The sequence below is a fragment of the Lepidochelys kempii genome, chromosome 1 (assembly GCF_965140265.1).
Source record: "Lepidochelys kempii isolate rLepKem1 chromosome 1, rLepKem1.hap2, whole genome shotgun sequence".
Classification (NCBI taxonomy): Eukaryota; Metazoa; Chordata; order Testudines; family Cheloniidae; genus Lepidochelys; species Lepidochelys kempii.
Genome location: NC_133256.1, coordinates 277,687,052 through 277,707,090, shown reverse-complemented (window position 1 = coordinate 277,707,090; position 20,039 = coordinate 277,687,052). Strand labels below are relative to the sequence as shown.

At 38.9% G+C, this 20,039-nt stretch overlaps 2 protein-coding genes across 16 annotated transcripts in view; one reads left to right on the top strand and one right to left on the bottom strand.

Annotated features, from left to right (window-relative positions):
- The window catches only part of ACSS3 (acyl-CoA synthetase short chain family member 3), a 138,410-nt gene that overhangs the window by 114,564 nt on the left and 3,807 nt on the right, over positions 1 to 20,039 (top strand). For 3 of the 5 annotated variants that reach the window (XM_073327638.1, XM_073327637.1, XM_073327640.1), the window contains 5 exons: positions 245 to 326; positions 1,341 to 1,463; positions 9,567 to 9,666; positions 9,762 to 9,937; positions 10,221 to 15,071. In XM_073327638.1, the coding sequence (XP_073183739.1) occupies positions 245 to 326; positions 1,341 to 1,463; positions 9,567 to 9,666; positions 9,762 to 9,937; positions 10,221 to 10,295 (556 nt within the window). In that variant the 3' untranslated portion in view covers positions 10,296 to 15,071. Of the gene's footprint in view, positions 1 to 244; positions 327 to 1,340; positions 1,464 to 9,566; positions 9,667 to 9,761; positions 9,938 to 10,220; positions 15,072 to 20,039 lie in introns of those variants that run through there. The other 2 variants (XR_012156729.1, XM_073327639.1) reach the window with 2 other exon arrangements.
- PPFIA2 (PTPRF interacting protein alpha 2) overlaps positions 16,682 to 20,039 on the bottom strand; it is a 619,912-nt gene continuing 616,554 nt past the window's right edge. For all 11 annotated transcript variants that reach the window (XM_073327625.1, XM_073327626.1, XM_073327628.1 and 8 more), the window contains one exon: positions 16,682 to 18,377. Coding sequence is in view for 1 of the 11 variants with exons in the window: in XM_073327626.1 (XP_073183727.1) it covers positions 18,349 to 18,377 (29 nt within the window). In the remaining 10 variants the exon portion in view is untranslated. The remainder of the gene's footprint in view (positions 18,378 to 20,039) is intronic.

Here is a 20,039-nt window from a genome sequence, read left to right as displayed (position 1 = left end):
TTATCAGTAGTTTATGAAATACATAATTTTCAGAATCATCTGTCACTAAGTAATATAGGTGTTAAGGGAACAGTCTTCCAATTGCATAATCCTCATATGTTTACCTGACTCTGAGATACCTGACTCTGAGATATGAATTCAGTTCTATCACATTGTGATTATCTATTATACTATGCATCATTGAAGTTTTTGAGTTTGTATCTTATTATTCTAACTACTGCACTTTTTTCCTTTTTAATGTAAGGTTGCCTTTGCCTCCTGGAGCCTTCTTGGGTCTCTGGAAAAATCAGGAAATATTCAAGGAGTTATATTTCCAAAAATTTCAAGTAAGAATTGCAAAAGGAACTATATAAACTACCAGTAATGCTGTGGCATTGAATGACCTTAGTTAGTAGTTAGGATTCTGTCATTTCTTCTTTTGATGAGAGAGCTTTGATATGTATCTTTGTGTAAGATTAAAAACTTTTAAAGTTAAACCTTTCATTGTGCATAATATTAGAATGTAGTCACTCTTAAAGAAAATCTAAAAAATACAGTTTGTCTTCTGTGTGGAGTAACATATGCAGGAGTGGAGCATGACTTTAGGGAGGGGAATCTGTACATAGATGAATAAATTATGTTTCCCCCATCAGATCCATACATGGAAGAGATTGTACATAAGCTGATCTCCTCCATACACAGGGAGGGGTGTGTGTGTGTGTTTCCTATGCATGACCAAGAAGGAAGATTCAGTCCAAGGGTGGAAATAGCGGAGGGAACAGATTTATGTGTGGACAAGTTGTCATTCTGTGGTCTGGCAAGGTGTTGCTATCATGCTTCTGGGTCAAGATATTTCCAATAGAAACAGGAATATCATGAGAATTTGAGTTCAGTTTTGCTGCCCCAACCTTTAGAGACAACGCTGCTCTTCCCCTGGGCTCAGGAGAGCCCCATCTTCCAGGGGTTCTGAGTGAGCGGAGAACAGGCTGAAAAGGTGAGTGGACTTGCAGGGCATATGCTGTTCCTGCTGACCCCACCAAGCTCGCTTGGGGAGGGGAACCCAATCTGTATTATGAAATCAGAACAGTGAATAAAGTGTTTCAGAATAAAATACATATAATGAAAAAATTATAATTGGGAAAAGAAGGAACTGCAGTTTATAAAGATTTTTCAGCTGTAAAGTTGATGTGATCCTATTTTTACACCACACGCATAAACTTTAGGTGGGAGGTGACTATATTAAACAGGCCAGTAACTTTTTTCATTTTGAGTGAGTCACTCATCCATTTTGCTGGTAGAACATTGCTGAGCTGATGACCCTAGTATTAATATCAATTTATTTCTTGTGGTTTTATTTTCAGGGATACTATGATACCATGGATGCTGGGTACATGGACGAAGATGGCTACTTATATGTCATGTCTCGAGTTGACGACGTGATCAATGTTGCAGGTCATAGAATTTCTGCAGGTGCAATTGAGGAGGTGAGCACAAACTTAACAGTGAAAATGGGTACAAAGAAAGCTGGCATCACAGGGTACGTCCACACATTGAGTGGGAGCCTGTGGAAGTGAGTCTTGGAGCCCAGGTTGACAGACTCGGGTTTGCTGGGCTCACACTAAGGTGCTTAAAATAACTATGCAGAGATTGTGACTCGGGCTCTGAAGCCGAAGATGGGGGTGGGCTTCAGAGCCAAAGGTCCAGCACGAGCCTACACAACTGTTTTTAGTGACGGAGCACAAGTCCTGTTGAGCCTAAGTGTGTCAAGCCAGGCTCTAAGACTCACTGCCACAGGCTGCTGCTCGCTGTGTAGATGTGTTCACAGAGACTGAAAACCTCATCAAAAATACGTTTTATTTTTTTTTCAGTTGTGTACGTGTTGGTTTTGATTCTTTGGGGGTGCAGGTGTTTCTAAGATTAAAACTTTTGGAAAGTTTTTTAAAAGTAGTTTTAGGGTGGATTTCAAAAAGGGCTCAGTGTTGGCTTAAACTCTGCTCCCGTTGAAATCATTAGGAGTTTTATTATTGGCTTCAGTCAGAGCAGAGCTAAGCCAACTCTAAATGCTCCGAAAATTCCACCCTCACATCCTAGCTCACGAATGTAATATACAGGTAACTCCACAAGTTAAAACTATGCATTTTAAAATAGCATTTTAGACTCATTTCCTGATTCACTGACCTGTCCAGATCTACTGTAATTGCCAGAAGATCTTGGATTTCCCTGAAGATCTTGCAAGTAAAGGAAGCCATGCAGGGAGTACAAGAAAATCCTCCTTATTTGGTATTAGGCATGTTGCTGTACTTTTCTCTAGACTCTGAACTTAGCAGTTAAGTCAAAGGAGAACTAATTTTGCAATATTTTGCTTTACAAAATATCTGTTTGCAATCTGTGGGTTGACCTGCATATTTTATATAACATTTTGGATTTTAAAGAGTAGAAAACTTGGAAAAAAGCCAGAGGACAGATTTTTGGTCTCTCTGGCTGCAGAAGCCATTTGGGTTGCACAAAAGCAGCACATAAACCCCATGGATCCACCTTCCTAAGCATTTGCATTATATAAGGGGAATCTCTGGGTGGAGTACAGTGGTATTAACAGCTCTGCACCATGTCATCTCATCCTCCAGGGACATTACTAGGGGATCCCTGCTCCCTGGTGCTCCCAAGATACTGGAATGTCCTTTTAGGCCTATGAATAATCTGTTTTAAATTAGAGCTACTCTAACGTAAGAGTGGTAGACAAGTGTACATTGGCTCAGAATTGGGAGAATGTAAATGTCATGTAAAGCCACCTTCCCCTCCCACCCCACAATCCTGTAATGAGCACACCATCTGGGAAGGGATTCTTCCCTCCGGTGTGGCCCTTTAGTGAAAGGGCTGTCACAACACCAGATTTAGGTGGGGAGGATCTAATCAACACCCCCCGCCCCCCGATATGGACTTTGCACAAGGTAATTTATGCTGCCATATGAGACCCATGCGTCAAGCCCCTGGCATAGGGGGTATGTCTAAACCAGGAGGCAGTGGGGGGAGGTGCAACAGCATAGCACTTCAGGGATTGTGCTAATTTAGGCTGTCCCTCAATGTTAAGTTATTCAAGGGACCACACTGGCCCCTAAAGCAACCCAGGATTAGGAGGCACAAAGATGACTTGAATATGTACAGCACAAAATCTTGCCACTGGTCTTTTACTTCTGTATCGTTAAACAAATTATTCAGGCATTGTTCCTTATCTTTCAGGCTGGATCTGAAGCTGATAAAATGGCTGGTGTTGTGAATTACCCAATGTTTAGTATTGTACTACTTTATTTCTGTGTACCATGTGAGCTTTCTTCTTTTCTTTAATTTAAGTCACTTGTTTTTCTCAGTCTTCTCCCCTACTGTTTTGTAATTTTGTTCCCCTGAAAACAATATACACTTAATCACAAGAAAATGTTTAGTTTTTCAATTCACCTTTTAAACCAAGCTAAAAAAAGCTAGACTGTAAGTAGTTTACAGAGCAAACTGCTATTTAAATGAGCAAACATTAACAACAACACAATTAAGTCTTCAGTAAGATCAGTAAATACAGAATTAGAAGCTCAGTGAATCTTCCTTTAATTAAATGACAGTCACCTTGTCAAGTATGCATATTTATCTCCATTTCCATTATAGCTACATGTCGTTTAGCAAGTTTTTCTGCAGATTTTGACTATAAATTTCAACTTCATCATGTTCCAATAAGAGTTGTTTATTTCACCAGGGTTTCCTATAAGTATCATCAGGGCTCTGTGAAGCTACAGAAGTTACCATTTATCCTGTCGCTCAATGAGTAGTTGTTACGTATTTGTGTTAATTTCATCTTCCATCTTGTGGTGTGTGTGTTTCAGCTGGAATTGCTTGCCTTTTCTCTGAAGCAAGGGATTAATACTACAGGGATTTAGCATGACTAGTCCCCTCCTGACTGTCTGGCGGCTGCTGCTGCTGTAGAAAACAGGAATACATCCTGTTTCAGTAACTACCATTCTAGAAACACTGCCTCTTTTTAAATATTTTTTTCTTGTTTCTTATTTTTACAGTTTTTCAATTACTTTTGGCTGTTTCTATTTTCTATATTTCTATTTTGCACGCTTGTTAAACTTTTATTTTATTTTTTTAAAACGTTCTACCATTTTTTAAAGCTCTTGTCTGGTTCTTATGAATATGGAACCCTTCACTCTTATTCAGAATTATCTATAAACTTTTGGAACTCCACGGAGGGTACCTGGTCCAATGTCAGGTGAGGGGCCTGAAAGACTGCACTGGAAGCAGTGGCTTTAGAAGGCCTTAGTCCATAGGCAAAAAATGGGAAGCTGAGAACTTAAGGAAAGGTAACTGTTTACTCCGAACCTTCGGCAGGAGCTGGGACCACAACGTCAAGGGCAGGGTTACAACTGTGTTTTTTTGTATGGGTTTCCCTATGTTGTATCGGTGTGTTTATGTTTTTCTGAGGTGCACTGAATTTTTCATGATTTTTCCTCTGCTTTGACTTTATTTTTATATCCTACTCCCAAGGGTTTAATTAAGATTTTACCTTTTCCTTTTGTGTGTGTTCACTTTTGTAGTGGTTGTCTCAAGTTATGTCTATTCTATTCTTTATCCACTTACTTGTATTTTCCTTGATAAATACAAAAAGCAGCTATGTCAACTAACACTCCTGACTGAGCAGGCAAAGGAATCTTCAGGGGGTGCCATTAAATGATAGACAAAGACTTCCATTAATGGAAATTTGACATTTTGGAACCCAACAGTCAGGGCAGAATAGCCCTTCCTTTTAATGAGGGAATTCTTAAACCTGCAAAAGGAATTATAGACTACTCCAGCATCTCAGCAATCTGAAAGAGAACTGAACAAAAGAATTAAGGTCCCCTTAAAGGGTTAGAGTATTTTTATTCGCATCTGCCGCCATCATCTCTCCTTCCTTCCCCAGCCCTGAAGAAGAGCTGTGTGTTGTTCGAAAGCCTGTACCTTTCACCAACAAAAGTTGGTCTGATAAAAGATATTATGTCACTTACCTTGGCACCATCATCTCTAGTAGGTACTGCAGCTAATGAAGACCACCTCATGAGAAAAAGAGGCAAAGAAATTGGATCTGTTTGGTCATAAGAATTATTCAGTGATATCTCTTCAGGTCAGGATTGTAAACTACTTAGCTATGCTAGCCAAATACAGTTATATACAATGGGACAAAATTGCAGATTTTTTTAAAGAGTTACCTCCACATCTGAAGGATGAAATTAAATTGATTTATTGCAGAAAGCGCTTTGCAAGCAGTTTTAGACTCTGCAGACACAGGAGCTAGATCAGTCTTCACTGGAATTTCCATGAGAAGGGACACTCACCTTTATCTGCATCACTGCCTAACTGCCTAACGAGGTTAAAAAGGCAGTTCAAGACTTACCCATCAAGGGAAAGGATATATTCAACCTGAAACATTACGTTCTGTAAAGGATTCTAGAGCCACACTCAGGTTACTGAGGCTTCACACCTCACGTTTTAAGAGGAAAGCAATATAAGTGACTGTTCTCTTCAAGGCAGAGATCTCAACCATGTATTTTGTTTTATCCTAATTTTATTATCAGAAGCAGCAAGATCAGTTTAAAAAGAGACAGAGATTCTAAAAGAGAAGACTGTCTTCTTCATTCTCTACTCAACCATCTCATTCTCAGAAGCAACAATTTTGATACTTCAGTGGAGGTTACTGCACTAGACTGTGTGGATTGGTACCCTTCCCTTCCCCCTTTTGGTAACTGCCTTTCTTTTTTCAAGAGTGCTTGGACTTCAATAACATTGCATTTTTGGGTCATCCAGACAGGATACACCCTCCAATTCCATACCATTTTCCCCTCATGCACCTTCCTCATACCTTTTTGGGGACAAGTCTCATGCATCAAGAAAAACTGTCACTACTGGAGTTAGTGGAAATGTTGTTGGTTCCTTTAGCCTTTGGGGGAAAGGGATTTTATTCCCCATACTTTCTTATACCAAAAAGGTATACTAGACTAGGTGCTCCATAGTAGACCTCGGGCTCCTCAACACTGTCATCACCAACACAGAATTCTGCATGGTGACTCTCACATCCATCATACCTTCTTTATATCCCATGGATTGGTTCAGTGCACTCGATTTGCAAGAGGCATGTTTTCATGTTGCAATACATCACTTGCACAAGAAATGTTTTCGTTTCCAAGTTCTAGGTGATCGTCATCAATTCCAGGCCTTTCCGTTCAGACTCTCAACTGCATTGCAAGTGTTTACAAAATGTCTATTGTTAGTATCCACCCATCTTCATCATTGAGGGATTTATGTTTACCTGTCTCTTGATCTTAGCACCTCTAATCAGGGAGGATCAACTCAACAGATCTCGGACTCAGTAAGTTCGAATCTACATCTGTTCTTAAACTTGGTTCTGAAGTTCACTCTCAGTCCATACAATTCCTTGGCATACATACCTGCCTCAGGAGAAGTTCCAGAATTTATCTCGCATATTTATTTTCAAGCCTGAGATTGGTCTCAAGTACTCATATCACACCCTTTGCCAGACTGAGGGTGAGACCTCTTCAGTCCTGGATCAGGTCAGTTTACCATCCAAACATCCACAGAATGATCATCCCTTCATTGGTGGCTAGAACCAAGCAATGTCTGTTGCGGGTGCCTTTGACTCCAATATTTCCCATTCAGATGTTAGTCACCAATGCATCCACAAAGGGTTGGGGCATTCAACTGGCTTGATTCCAGATCTATGGACTCCTGTGGATTGTTCAGATCACATAAATGTTACAGAGCAGAGCAATTTGCTTAGCCTGCAAATAATTTCTTCCCTCATAAAGAACCAAACAGTATACGTTTTGAAGGTTTAACAGATAAAGTTTTCAATAACAAAATATTACATGGTACATTGTGCTTGTGAGATTATTTAAAAACTGACACTTACTGTATCTTCTCTGCACTCTGCTTTTCATATTATTGTAAATAACTTAATTCCATTAATAACAGGATAATTATCTTAATTCTGTGCCAGTTAGGGCAAAATATGCATATATAATCACAGCTACCTTAAAAGTATAGACTGCTTCAGCATATTGATATCATGTACATGTGTGCTGCAAAAATAGTGTCAATTGAACATATAAACTAGGAAGCAAAGAAATGATCAGTGGATTTGTATGAGGAGGTTTCACATGCTTTATGACAGTTGCCCTGCAACCCGAGGCATGTATTATTGGATTTAGATTACTGTCCGTCAATAGCGTGGGAGTGAAACTTTGTTTTTGCAATAGGCTATTTCTTTAAGGAAGTGTTGGCTCATGCTAATGACTTATCCTTTTGGCCTTGTTACTTTAACTCTTTGTAAAAAAAAAACCAAAAAAAAACAGTGGCTTGGGACAATGTTAACTCATGGTGAATTTTGGGTACGTTTTGCATACTATTTTATCAGCCAATGGGGAGAGCATTAATGGATATTATCACTACTATAATTCCTACAGGAAGGGTTTGATTAAGAGTTGGACCACTAACACCTGTGGATCCAAAGAGTTTCTTAGGAGGGAAATCAAGGATGCCTATCCTATAGTTTTTATAATCATGTTGGACACCTGGATCCCTAATTATATATGAAGAGCAAAACAGAGTATCTAAAGGGCAATAGTCAGGATATCTATTTTGCAAAGCTGAAGTGTTTCTTGCCCAGGTAAACTGAGGTCTCATTTTACCTGGGTTTTGACTACATTATGAGACGAAAGGGAGAGGAGTCTCAGAGATATCTGAAAGATAGTAGATGAAGGTCTGTCCATTCATTCATTTCAGCTTCCTTCAGTTGCAATATGCATGTGTAGGTTCGTGCTCGTGAGCGAATTCTTACAGCACTCCATAGTGTTGCTCCATGCAGGCTTTTTGAGGCAGGAATTTTGCCTTCATATGTGTTTGCACAGCACCTAGTACACCCGCAAACAGTCTTCATCCACCTAAAAGTCCCTAAAGATGGCAGATTAATTTTTCTCTGATTGTGATCCACCAATGAGGACTCTTCTCCTCAATTTCAGTCTCCCTTTTTCCTCTTTAAGAGGTCACCAATGAATAATGGGGAAATTATACAGGCCATCGTGATGTTTTCTTTTGTACGGTTAGGAAAGTTCCCTAAGCAGGAGATGTGACTAGGAGGGAAAGAGACACATTTTTGTATATGTTAATTTGATACTTCAACCTGACAGACAAATGTGAAGCAGTAATAACTTGTGGGTTTATTGTTGCTGGTTTGGATTGGCAGAAAGTAAAATTTCAGATAAATTACTTATGTAACTTTAGCCCCCTCGTGGCCAAGATGGTGTCTGCTCTGCAGGCAGCTCTGGCCAAGAGAAGCGTGCAGGAGTGCAGCAGGGAAAGTCCCTTCCACCCAGAGGCACCTGTTCCATACCCCCCAGAGTATGTACGTACGTACGTACGTTTACACACACACACACACACACGGAAAGTACAATGAATATAAGAAAGGGAATGAAAGGAAAAAAACAACGGGGAAATAGAGGGGGAGTGGTAAAACAGGGTTGCATTCAACTCAAGGCCCCACAGGCCTATTAGTACCATAGTCTGAAAGGAGAGACACCGAGCAATGTGTCTGCACACAGAGTTCAGGAGTCCTGGGCAAAGTTCCAGTCCAATGGTGAGTCTTGGGTGCTCCTGGTCTTCTTTGGCACCAGTAAACTTCCCCCAACAAACCCTTCCTGTGCCGCCTTCTGCCTCTCTCTGCAAAGCCACACAGAGTGACCGCCTCCTCACTTAACTAGCTAACAGCCTCCCTCATTATTTCCAGTGCAAAGTTTTATAAGGCCCACAGCCCCATGCAGCTTTGGGCAGCAGTGATACTGGATCTAGCTCTGGTCTGTCCTTCTCAGGCAATTCCTCCCTGGCACAGTGCTCCCCCTGGCTCCTGTTCTGGGGCATCACCGATCAGCCACTCTGTCCCCTCCCAGGCTTCAGACAGGTTATTGACTGTTTCACTCTGTGAGGGCCTGCTTGCTGCAGCCCTTCTGTCTGGACGGACACGCACGCGCGCACACACACACACCCCCGTTGCTCTCTTCCCTTCTCTCTGCTCCCCCACCTACCAATAGCACTTCCTCCTTCTGGAACAATCAGGGTTCATAGAGTTTCATTATACAGTTTTTTTCATAGTTATGGTTGAAGAGGCTCTTTAGTTTCAAGTCCCTGCTTTCCGTATGATTGAAAAGATTACAGGTAGATTACATATCTGAATTGTGATAGATCAGACACCCAAGAATGTACCAGCACTCACTTGCTCTTTCCTCCCTGCATAACTGTGTGAAACATCGATCATAATATTATATTAAGATAACATTTTTCCAGCTAAGATCTTGTGGAATGTGTTAAAATTGTCATTTTAATATTGCTATAAAGAGGATATTTTATTATCTTTTCAATTGTATGTTGTGTTACCTAGGGGTTGTTCTTATTTCCATCCAAACACTAGATTGTCAATGCAACCTGCATATTAATTACAGTAGAATATATACTCAGCTATTTGAGGTTTTGTTTTGTTTTGTTTTTTCCCTCAGTCTGTTCTTTCCCATGGAGCTGTGGCTGATTGTGCTGTTGTTGGCCAAGAGGATGCCTTAAAAGGTCTTGTCCCATTAGCGCTATGTGTATTAAGAAATGGTGAGAGCTCATTACTGTTCATAGACTCGTGTATTGTGTCCCTAAGATTTGTATAATGTTGTAAAGTAGTTACAGCATCTGAAATTCCTCACCAGGTATAAAGATAGAGGAGGAGAAAGTTTTGGAAGAAATTGTTAAGTACGTTCGAGAAAGCATTGGCCCGGTGGCAGCTTTCCGAAAGGCGGTATTTGTGAAACAGATACCAAAGACACGTTCCGGCAAAATACCACGTTCTTCTCTTTCTGCTCTTGTCAATGGCAAACCATATCAGGTAAGCTCTAGGTGCTCTTTAACAAGGGATGCTAGCACATCAGCAGAAGTGACTTTATCTTTTGTTTCTTTAATGTATTTTGCTATTGGTTCACAATATCTGATATTGTAATGTCATTTTATTTTTGCCTGGTATATTTTATCTTCACAGTCTTTATAAATGCTTTCTTCTTGATTACTTTAGAAAAATTAGCATTAGAGGAGTTATTGAACCGATTGCTCCTTACTGTATGTGGTATATGGCAGTTCTCTATCATATGTTTATGTATGTTCTTCCCTCTCAGATAACTCCAACCGTTGAGGATCCTGATGTGTTTAAACACTTAGAAGAAGAACTGAAGAAAAAAAAAATAATGTGATTTTTATCCATCAGACAGTGTCTTTTAACAGTAAACTTCCAAACGTCCGGAATACATGAAGAAATTTTCTATTTGGTAACGCAGTTATAGAACATATTTTAGATGTCTGAAATAACCTGGCGCTAATTTTATTACTACAGAACTGTTGCTGCTTTCTCTGTCATGTCGTCATCATCATGGACAGCGAAACATTCTGAGTTTTGGCAGTGTTTGTCATTTGTATTATACTGGAGGTTTAGACAGATAAGAAGTAGATACTTACAGTAGAGAGTTTTAACAGAGCCCTGTAAAGAGGGTTCATAAATTCATAGAGTTCAAGGCCAGAGGGGACCGTCAGATCATATAGTCTGACTACCATATTACACGGGTTTTTAATTTTACCCAGTAACAAAGATCGCATTAGCACCTTTTGCCACAGCATCGCACTGGGAGCTTATGTTGATTTGCTCTACTATGAACCCTAAATCCTTTCCAGGATACAGCCTCCCATTCTGTAGGTATGGCCCGTGTTCCTTGTTCTACTCCTGGTGGAATTCTGTGCCAAAAAAATTAAAATTCTACGCACAATATTTTAAAATTCTGCAAAATTCTGCATATTTTATTTGTCAAAATAACACAATATAATCACACCAGTTTCAATTATTTTTGATCATTTATTTCAAAATACCTGTCAGCAAGTATGTCTGTAACAATACAGACAACAAAAAAAGATTCAGGAAATGTTTTATGACAAATAGATTCCTTACTAGGCATATTAATGCAGAACTCTGAGTAATAATTCATTTAAACTACAATACAGAACTGTATTTCCCGTATCCCTCAGAAGCAGAGCAAAGGCTTGGGGGAGTCAGGGGTAACTGAGGAGCTGAGGGAGAGGGAGGTAAATTGCTGGGAAGGAGGCTGGGTGTGAACTTGGAGGGCTGTTTGGTATGGGTGAGTAAAGTATGGAACAGGTATTTTTGGGAGGGGGCAGGGAGGGATTGTTAAGGAGCTTCCCCCATGCAGACCCTGGCTTACTCCTAGCCTCTCCCATTCAGTCAGGCACATGGACCCCTGTCTCCATGAGTCTCCCGCCCTCACCCAGCCACTCCCCATCACTATGTAGCTCTGCTCCACCTCCCCTTGTCGCCATATGGCTCTGCACCTCCCTCCCGCCATGGCCCCATGCCTCCACTCCCATTCAGCCCCTGCCCCAGTCCTCCCCCTAGCCCTTATGAGCCCGTCTGCCTCTCCCTGCAACTTTGGTGGGCAAACGGCAGAACTGCAGCAGTATTTTGGCAGAAGCTTTTTCTGCTTGAAAAATTAGAAATCTGTGGGGCTCATTAAATATGTGCGCACACAGTAGCACAGAATTCCCCCAGGAGTACTTGTTTTTAGATGTATAACTTTGCATTTGCCTGTATTTGGATGCATTTTGTTTGCATAGTCCCCGGTTACCAAATTATCCAGATTGCTCTGCATGACTGGTGAAATGGTAAATAATGATGAGGACTGGGCAATCTATGTCATCTGCAAATTGGATCCCTAGTGATTTTTATATTTACTTTCAGTTCACTGATGAAAATGTTGAATTGCATCAAGCATCATACCAATCCCAGTGGATTCCCACTAGAAATATCTCCATTTGATGCTTATTCCCCATTGGCAATTACTTTTTGACAAAGACATTTTTTAGCCAGTTCTTAATTCGTTTCACTGTGCTTTATTGATAATCGTATACTGCTAATTCTTTTAATCAGAATGTTGCGTGATACTTTGTCAAAATCACTTACAAATATGTATATTACATCTGTGCTGTTACATTTGTCAACCAAACTTGTAAGCTTTTCAAAATGAAATCAGGTTTGTTTGGCAAGACCTAATTCCATAAACCATGTTGCCTAACATTAATTACATTCCTATCCTTCAATTCTTTATCTGTTGAATCCGGTGGCAGCTTTTCCTTTAGTTCACCCAGCATTGATTTCTGGCTAACTGGCCTATATTTACCCAGGTCATCTCACTTGTCCTTCTTGAATATTGGCACATTTCTCCACTCTTCTGGAAGTTTTTTGAAAGTTATCCAGGCCTACTGAATTGAAAATGTTAATCACTAGTAGATGTTGCTTAATATCCTCTTGGTTACTAATGGACTGGACAATACAAGCGTATAATCTTGCTTCAGTTCAAATATAAAATGCAGATATTTATTGAAAACTTCTGCCCTTTCTTCAGCAGTATTAACAATTTTACCATCTCTGCCTAGTAATGGGCCTATACCATTGCTAGGATTTCTTTTATTCCTAATATACTTTAAAAATTCCTTCTTATTATCCTTAGCCCTAGCAGCCATGGATTTCCCCTGATGTGTTTAGCTTCCCTTATCCATTTTCTACACTTCACACATTCTTATTTATATCAATTGCTATTCCTTCCCTTTTTCCATTTGTTGTATGCTGATTTTTTTATTCCTAATTGCTGTCTTCGCTTTGCCACTGAACTAGGATGAGCTTTTAGCCAAAGTTTTTATCTTCCTTTATTGTAGACTTATGGCTTTTTGGCCATTGTCTTGGTGGTGGAGCATGCTAATTTGCCTGATGCTTTTCATGTGTATCTTTACTTTAAAGTAATGTCACAAATAGAGGGAAAAGAAGGAAGGAAAGACAAAGACTAAATTAGGACTGGATATCTTTCTAAAATATATCTCTAGCTCCTACAAAAATTATGGGATTGATGCAGAAATTACTGGGTGAGGTTCTATGGTCTGTGTTATGCAGGAGGTGATTGTAGATAATCATAATAGTCCCTTCCAGCCTTAAAATCTGTGAACATCTGATTATGGCTGACCATCACTGGCTAATTGATGACAAACAAAGAGCCACTGAGCACCTTTTTAACAGCTGTTTCTGACCTCCTTCCTCCCCTCCGCCCCCTCCCACCCACCATAAAGCAGAGCTGTCTTTCCTGGGTAAGCCTCAGACAAACTCTGCCCCACCTTAGTTGTGGTGCAGTCATTCTCGCAAGGTGCTAAATATCCCGGAGAGTTGTTTGAGCACCCCTATGCCTTTATGAGGTCATTGGAGTCTGCAGCTGCCAAGCCAGTCACAGGAGAGAGCCTGTACATTTGAGTGTGTTCTAGGTTTCAAGTGGTAGTTTTTAGTGCATAATGAAATTAATAGTCTTTGTTATTTTTAAATAAGTATTCACAAAATTCGTACAACAGATCTTAAAAAACAAACAAATTCAAAACAAAGTCAGCATTTCCTGCCATAGGAAATGACACGAAGCAATAAAAGTTGCTATAATGAATGAGAGACTCACTTAGTGAAGCTCTGCTATGGGAGAGCCCCTTAGTGAAGATAGTTTAGGGATCTCCAGTTATTTTTCCAGATCGGTCCATACCTGAGGGATATATTTTGTTTCTATAGGGATTTATAGATACCCTAAGAGTATCTATAGGGATTTATAAGACTATGCCTTATTTTTTGCTATGGGCAGTATCTCCTTAAAAAAAGAAGACATCCAGGAGGATAGCCATCAACTAATGAGTAAAGGTAGGAGGCTGTTAAGTGACACAGTACTGGAACCAGATAAAACAGCAGACTGATCATAATGGCTGGGAGGGTGTTATAGATATATATATATATACACACATATATTAAAAAAAATAAAGGTGACTCCCATTTGAATGCTCTCTTGGGCCTGGCTCCTGCAAACTGTTCTGGGTGAGTGTGGAGCTCTGCCTTTGCAGAACAGTTTGCAGGACTGGAGCCATAGCTGGTAACTGTAAAATATTCCAGAAAGTTCTTGCCTTGCACTGAAAACCTAGGACCGAAGCAATGAAATAGTGAGACTGGGACCAAATATGATGGAAGAAACCACTACACTATCAGATAGAATGAGTAGAGTTACATAATAATTGAGTCCTTAGTTAATTTTATGCTTTACCCACCAGGATGAATAAATTAACGATCCTGTTCTCCTGTTCAATTCAGGTGCATGAATTGAATGGCATGGCCCAGCAGCAGGACTAGCCACTACTTAAGACCTCAAAATAAGGGTTGAGGGGGACTTACATAGGGGATAGGCTCTCTGCACAGGTTTTAAATTTTCTCTCGTGAGACACTTAGGGATGTGAGTAAGTGTGCTCATGCGAGTAGTACTGTTGAATTCAGTAAAGTTACTCACCTGTCTGTTTGCAGGATCAGCTCCTTAATTTCCTCAGTTTGGCTATAAAAATGACATTTTTGCAACGTTCTCCTTCTACTGCATTTGCTGTCTCTTTGTAGGCATCTAAGATGATCTCTATGCATGTATGTGTAGCTTTGGAGGGAAGACTGAGATGTCCCTATGAATGCTGCAATGCTGTCTGTCTACTTCGCTTCGTTAGCTAACTAATGTTAACTTAAAGTGTACTGCCTAATATGGAGTGAATCAAAAGCTCCAACTTCAGAATTTTCCCCCTCTGAAGAGTAGTGTTAAGCTCTGAGGTATAAAATTGCAGAAAAGCTAAATAACAACAGATATGGCAGCTGTAAATATAAACCAAAAGCCTTATTCACCACTGCCTTGCATTTTGTTTAGATCGGTGTGGAAAATGATACCAAATCAGATGTCAAATATTTTTTGTGAATATGAAAAATTCAGTATAGCAAGCTGGTTTTGTTTGTACTTTACTCAAACCAGAACTACTTTATGAGGCATTAGTTTGGATGCAGGTGTCTTATCCTGTGGACTGTAGAGTTGTATGCTAGCTGCTTTCCTATGTAATAAAATTGATGAACATTTAAAAGTAAATTATAGTCTTTTGGGTTATTCTTTTTTCCTTTGTAAATAGAATGCCATAAAAATGTCCATGAAGGGAAAAAGTAATTATAGAGAGGAAGATGCCTTGGGGTTAAGGCACTAGCCTAGGCCTCTAGAGACTTGCTTCATGACCTTGGGCAAGTCACAAGCTCTCTCTGTGCCTGTTTCCACACCTCTAAAATAGGATAATACACCCCAGTCTTTGTTGTGACTATTTTATGCTTTTTCAAGTAGGACTGTCTCTTAACATGGGTATGTACAGCACTTAGAACTGAATGAAACCATCTTTGTAGACTTCCTAGTAGTTGAAGAGCTTTCTTTATTAAACAGGACTAGATGGCTCCAGAAAGTGCTAAAAGGATTTTTTGTCTTTGTTTTGTTTTTTAGTTCAATTATTGCTCAGGTTTCTACTGACCAAAAGTCATTATCTAGATTTGTAGTGTCCTATGTGAATAGAGCTGGGGTTATAATTCTGCATTGAAAAGAGTCTTTAATGACACAAACCACTGTTACAGTTGGTATATCTGAGAATGGAATGGGCCCTTTAAATGAAATTGCTTCTATTTGGATGTTCCTTTTAGGCCAAGGTTCATATGCGTTATACTTGCACCACTACCCTTGGTGGTGAATTAGTGTAGAGATAAATAGGAGATCAGAGATGCCAAACTGATAATTTTCACTAGTGCGGTAAAAAATTAAATTGTGTATAAATGTGTTTCTGGGGTTTTACTGGTGATACAAAAGGCAAAAGTAATTGTTTGGCCATGAAGTTATGATTTCAGACTGTATTTTATTTATGGTACTGTTTGATGGTCTATGAAATGCACAACCATGCATGTCACTCAGGCCTTATGATGGCCCTTTGTATAGGGGTAATGTCCTCCTCCAAGCACAATGTCGCTTCTTGCACAGCATGGGTGCTGGCTAATAACCAATTTATCAAGAGTTTAAGTACCCTGAAAATAGGAAAGCAGTGATTTTAACTGGTGGTTTTTTTTTTTTAAGAATGTGAATAGACTTGAACAAAACTTTGAAAGCTGGTATGTTTGAGCCCACTATAGTGTTTTGTCTGTGTGCTAAAGGAGTGTAAAATGATGTTGTGACATCAACCATGGCCATCTTAGGTTGGCTGAGATAAATGTTCCAGAATCTAAATCATACATAAGGTAGACACATCTTTGTGAATTTTAACAGCATACCAGCCAAAGAACTCCCTAAAACCCTGGACACTTGGTAAGGATACCTGAGAATGGGTTTGAATGGCTACCACAATTGCATGTTTTTCTTTTGTTGAGAATGGCAATCTAACTCAGGAGCAGGGGGAAATAATTAGACAGAGGCTCTGGAACAGAACTGTTCACATCCAGCTTTAAGCATTTATAGGTTTTTCCTTCTCTGATCTTCCAGAGTAGAAATAAGAGATTTAGGGGTTAGTCTGTCTTCTACAGGCATGTAACTTCTTGTTCAGTTCACAGGGATTTCTCCTTTGTGTTGCTCCTGGTTTGGGCTGAGACTATGTGAAAACTGCAAACAAAACAATAAATACTGGACTGGAACGTAATGAGGGGTTTGCTCAAAAGAGACAAGAACTACTGAAAATGTTGGAGTTTGCACTGTTTTTACTTATTTACATTTTTTCACTAAAACAATCAAAAGGGGGGAAAACATTAACATGAAAGCTAGTTAAGCCTGAGGAATTTGAAGTAATGTCTTTAGCTTTATTGTCTTGACATTTGATCAAATTCACCATATCCTACAAATAAGCAAGTGTAGTTCTCCCTCTAGTGGCAGACTCAATATTAAGCTCATGTTGATAACAGTCTCTGCCTGGGAAAAATTTCTTATGCTTTGAGATGTGCCAGTCATCCAAACTGCTTTTCCATGCTACCATATATCCAGCCTTATAGATATTAAACACAAATAGCACTGAACATTTTTATTGACAAGGGGGGAGAAAAATCTGTCACCATTTGATTGACTGAAATCTGTCAAATGAAAATAGACAATAAAACAAATGTTTAGGTACGTGCAAACATTGCAGATCAAAATGCTAAAAGAAATAACTAAAAGACAGATCTTGAGATAGTATCAAGCAGCAGAAAATTAGCAAATAGGTCAATGACATTATTAAATTGGTCTTACTTTGAAACTTCCCATATAAACAGAGAATAAACAACACTAACACCACCAAATAAAGCCACAGTAGGTAATAATTGCTCTTCTAAACTTTTATACACTATATATTACCATTCTGTCTTTCAGTTATTTCCTCTGATAAAACTGACTTCCAAGAAGTCTCAGCAAGGCCATCTTGGCTAAAAGCATAACGTTAGACAGGAATTTGTCTAATGCCCTGTTACAATGAAGAAATGGTGGAGTTTGGCATTTTTTAATAGAAAACTTGAACATCAGATTCTTTGCAGTGTTCAGATTTTTACATCCCACGCTGGCTGGCATCTGAAGATCTTGGAACAAAAAGATGGCTCTTGTTCCACAGGTAACACAGGAGAACGTTTGTTTTTTTTTAATACATAATTTTTCGGTAATTGCTTTTGACTCTTGTAAACAGTTTTGTTGTTTTTGTTTTTAAAAGGAGAGCCATCACAGTGCTTTTCTACAGGTATTACAAGTATCTGATGTTTCTGCTTGACTTTATAGGTCCATTTTGGCTCCAGTTCCAGTTTAAATCATCCTTTTATACATCATCAGAGGCAGGTGTTCAGCTTTAAATATTGACAGATCTTTAAGTAGGAACGGGTTGAAGCATCTAACTCTGCTAAACATATTAATTTGACTGTTACAATCAAAAAACTGTAAAAATGGTGGAATGGAAAGATACAAACAGTATTGTTGACACTGTGTTGTCAAGTGTCTGCACTGAGACCCCATGTACCATAGATTTTATTTTAAAAAAATCATATTTATATCCCTTTACATACACATTTTAAAAGAAATACACAGTAAATACGTAGATGGCTGGTATATTACAATAAAACTGATGAACAATGTAAAAATGAGTGGCTCCACTGGATAAAACCCTTGGTTGTGCACTACTGCCAAATTTATGATGAGAGAGATGCTTTGGTTTTTTTGTTTTTAAAATGATTTAGGTATTTTATTACTCTTGTATTAAACTAACCAATAACTTAATACATGAAAAGAACATCACATTTTTTTAGCTTAATAAAACTTTGTGTTCTCTTCCCTATTACCCTGTTCTTGAAGAGACCTTTACTGCTCCTTTTCCCCAAAATAGTGGTAGTGCACTTCAGGTAAAGTAGAAGAAAGAGATGATATCTAAAGACAAAAATAAAAAACATTAATTAGCAAGATTCTTGATTTATATCCTTTTTACCCAGACCTGCTTTATAGTGAGACCACTGGAAATATCATAACACTTCATACTGTATTTCATGTTTTGCTAAAACTTGAACTTGAGAGAGAGAGAGAGAGAGAGAGAGAGAGAGTAAACTTTCATTTATTGTAAATCTTACATCTCTTTCTTTCTGTGTATGTGAATGGAATGTAGCTGTAATTCTTTACATTGTTTAATCGTTTACTAACATGTAGAAATTATTTTTCAAATACTGAAATTCAAGCAAATATTACAATAAGTTATAGCTTTAGCATATTATAATTTTGAAGGCCATAGGAGGCCTTCCAGTATAAAAGAGTTGTGTACATTTCAAATCTTTACTCTTCGTCCACTACTTTTTATGCCCTCCATCCTGTAGATCATCAAGGACAGACAGCATTAGGGCGCCACCTACTTGTACCAGGAAGTAAATAAGCAAAAGCTGTTATGTATGGAGTCTTTGTCCATCCACTGCAGAACCTACAGTTCTTTTGCCTTATTGTGCCTGGAAGCTTAAAGCCTGCACCTCAGTGCTCCTTCCCCTAATTCAAGTTCCTTCTCTTTTGGGACCAAAGAGAAAAAATATTCCAAGAATCCAGAATTGTGGATTACTTGAGAAAAAAGATCCTGACCTAGTCAAGCTTATTCTTTGGAGCCTCTGAGAATCTAGTTTCCAGGTCTCCCCTTCATCTGGAGTTGCTGAAGTCTTTCCTTTTGTCCAAATGGCACTCATCCCCTTCCCTTGAGGAAACTCTTTGGTCCAAAGGAAGCTTGGTTCACCCGAGTATAGTGTTCCCATTTTCCTCATGTTGCTGGAACTCTCATTTCTACCCTCTTTGAACCAACTGTATATCACCTCAGATATGATTAGCTTGGATTCGGGTACTCTGCTTGGTCAGTACAACTGTGGATGTCGCCCCTTTTATGTAGACTAATTAACCTTACAAGATAAATATACTACTAACTAGCAAACAGTATGGTGCAACTGAATCATTGCCTTTTGTTTTATATAGCTTGTTTGTAGTTATCACATTTGCTTTTGTATAAATGTTTATTAAGATAATTTTCTAGCTTCCTTGAAATTTTTGCAGTTGCATATAAAAACAGTGAGGGAGACCATCTGAATAATTACTGTAGCATATTCCCGCTATACAAAGTGGACTGGAAATTAATAAAACCAGTATTACATTAATAACATTTTAGTCATTCACATGTTAGGGATGGGCAACTGGAAATTAAAGGAAGAAATGATTGATTCTTCTCACTAGAAAGATGACTTGTAATAAAGATGTAATTGCAAAAGACTGGTCAAAGGCTTGGACCCAATAGACATCACTCATACTCAAGGTAGTAGTAATATTCCTGTAGAGTATATTAAACATATTTTTATACCATTCTATAAATGTATTTTGTTTAAAATACAACACAGTACAGCTCCAGTAATTTTTTGCTGCTGCTTATCTGTGTTTAGCTTTTGGGTTCTTGGGCAATAACAGCGCTCCAGCAGTAACAGACCAATTGGATAATTGTAAATTAACATATTTTTCAGTATTTGCAATCCCTGCCATTCATGTATTCATTGTAACTTGAAAGAAACTCTTTGG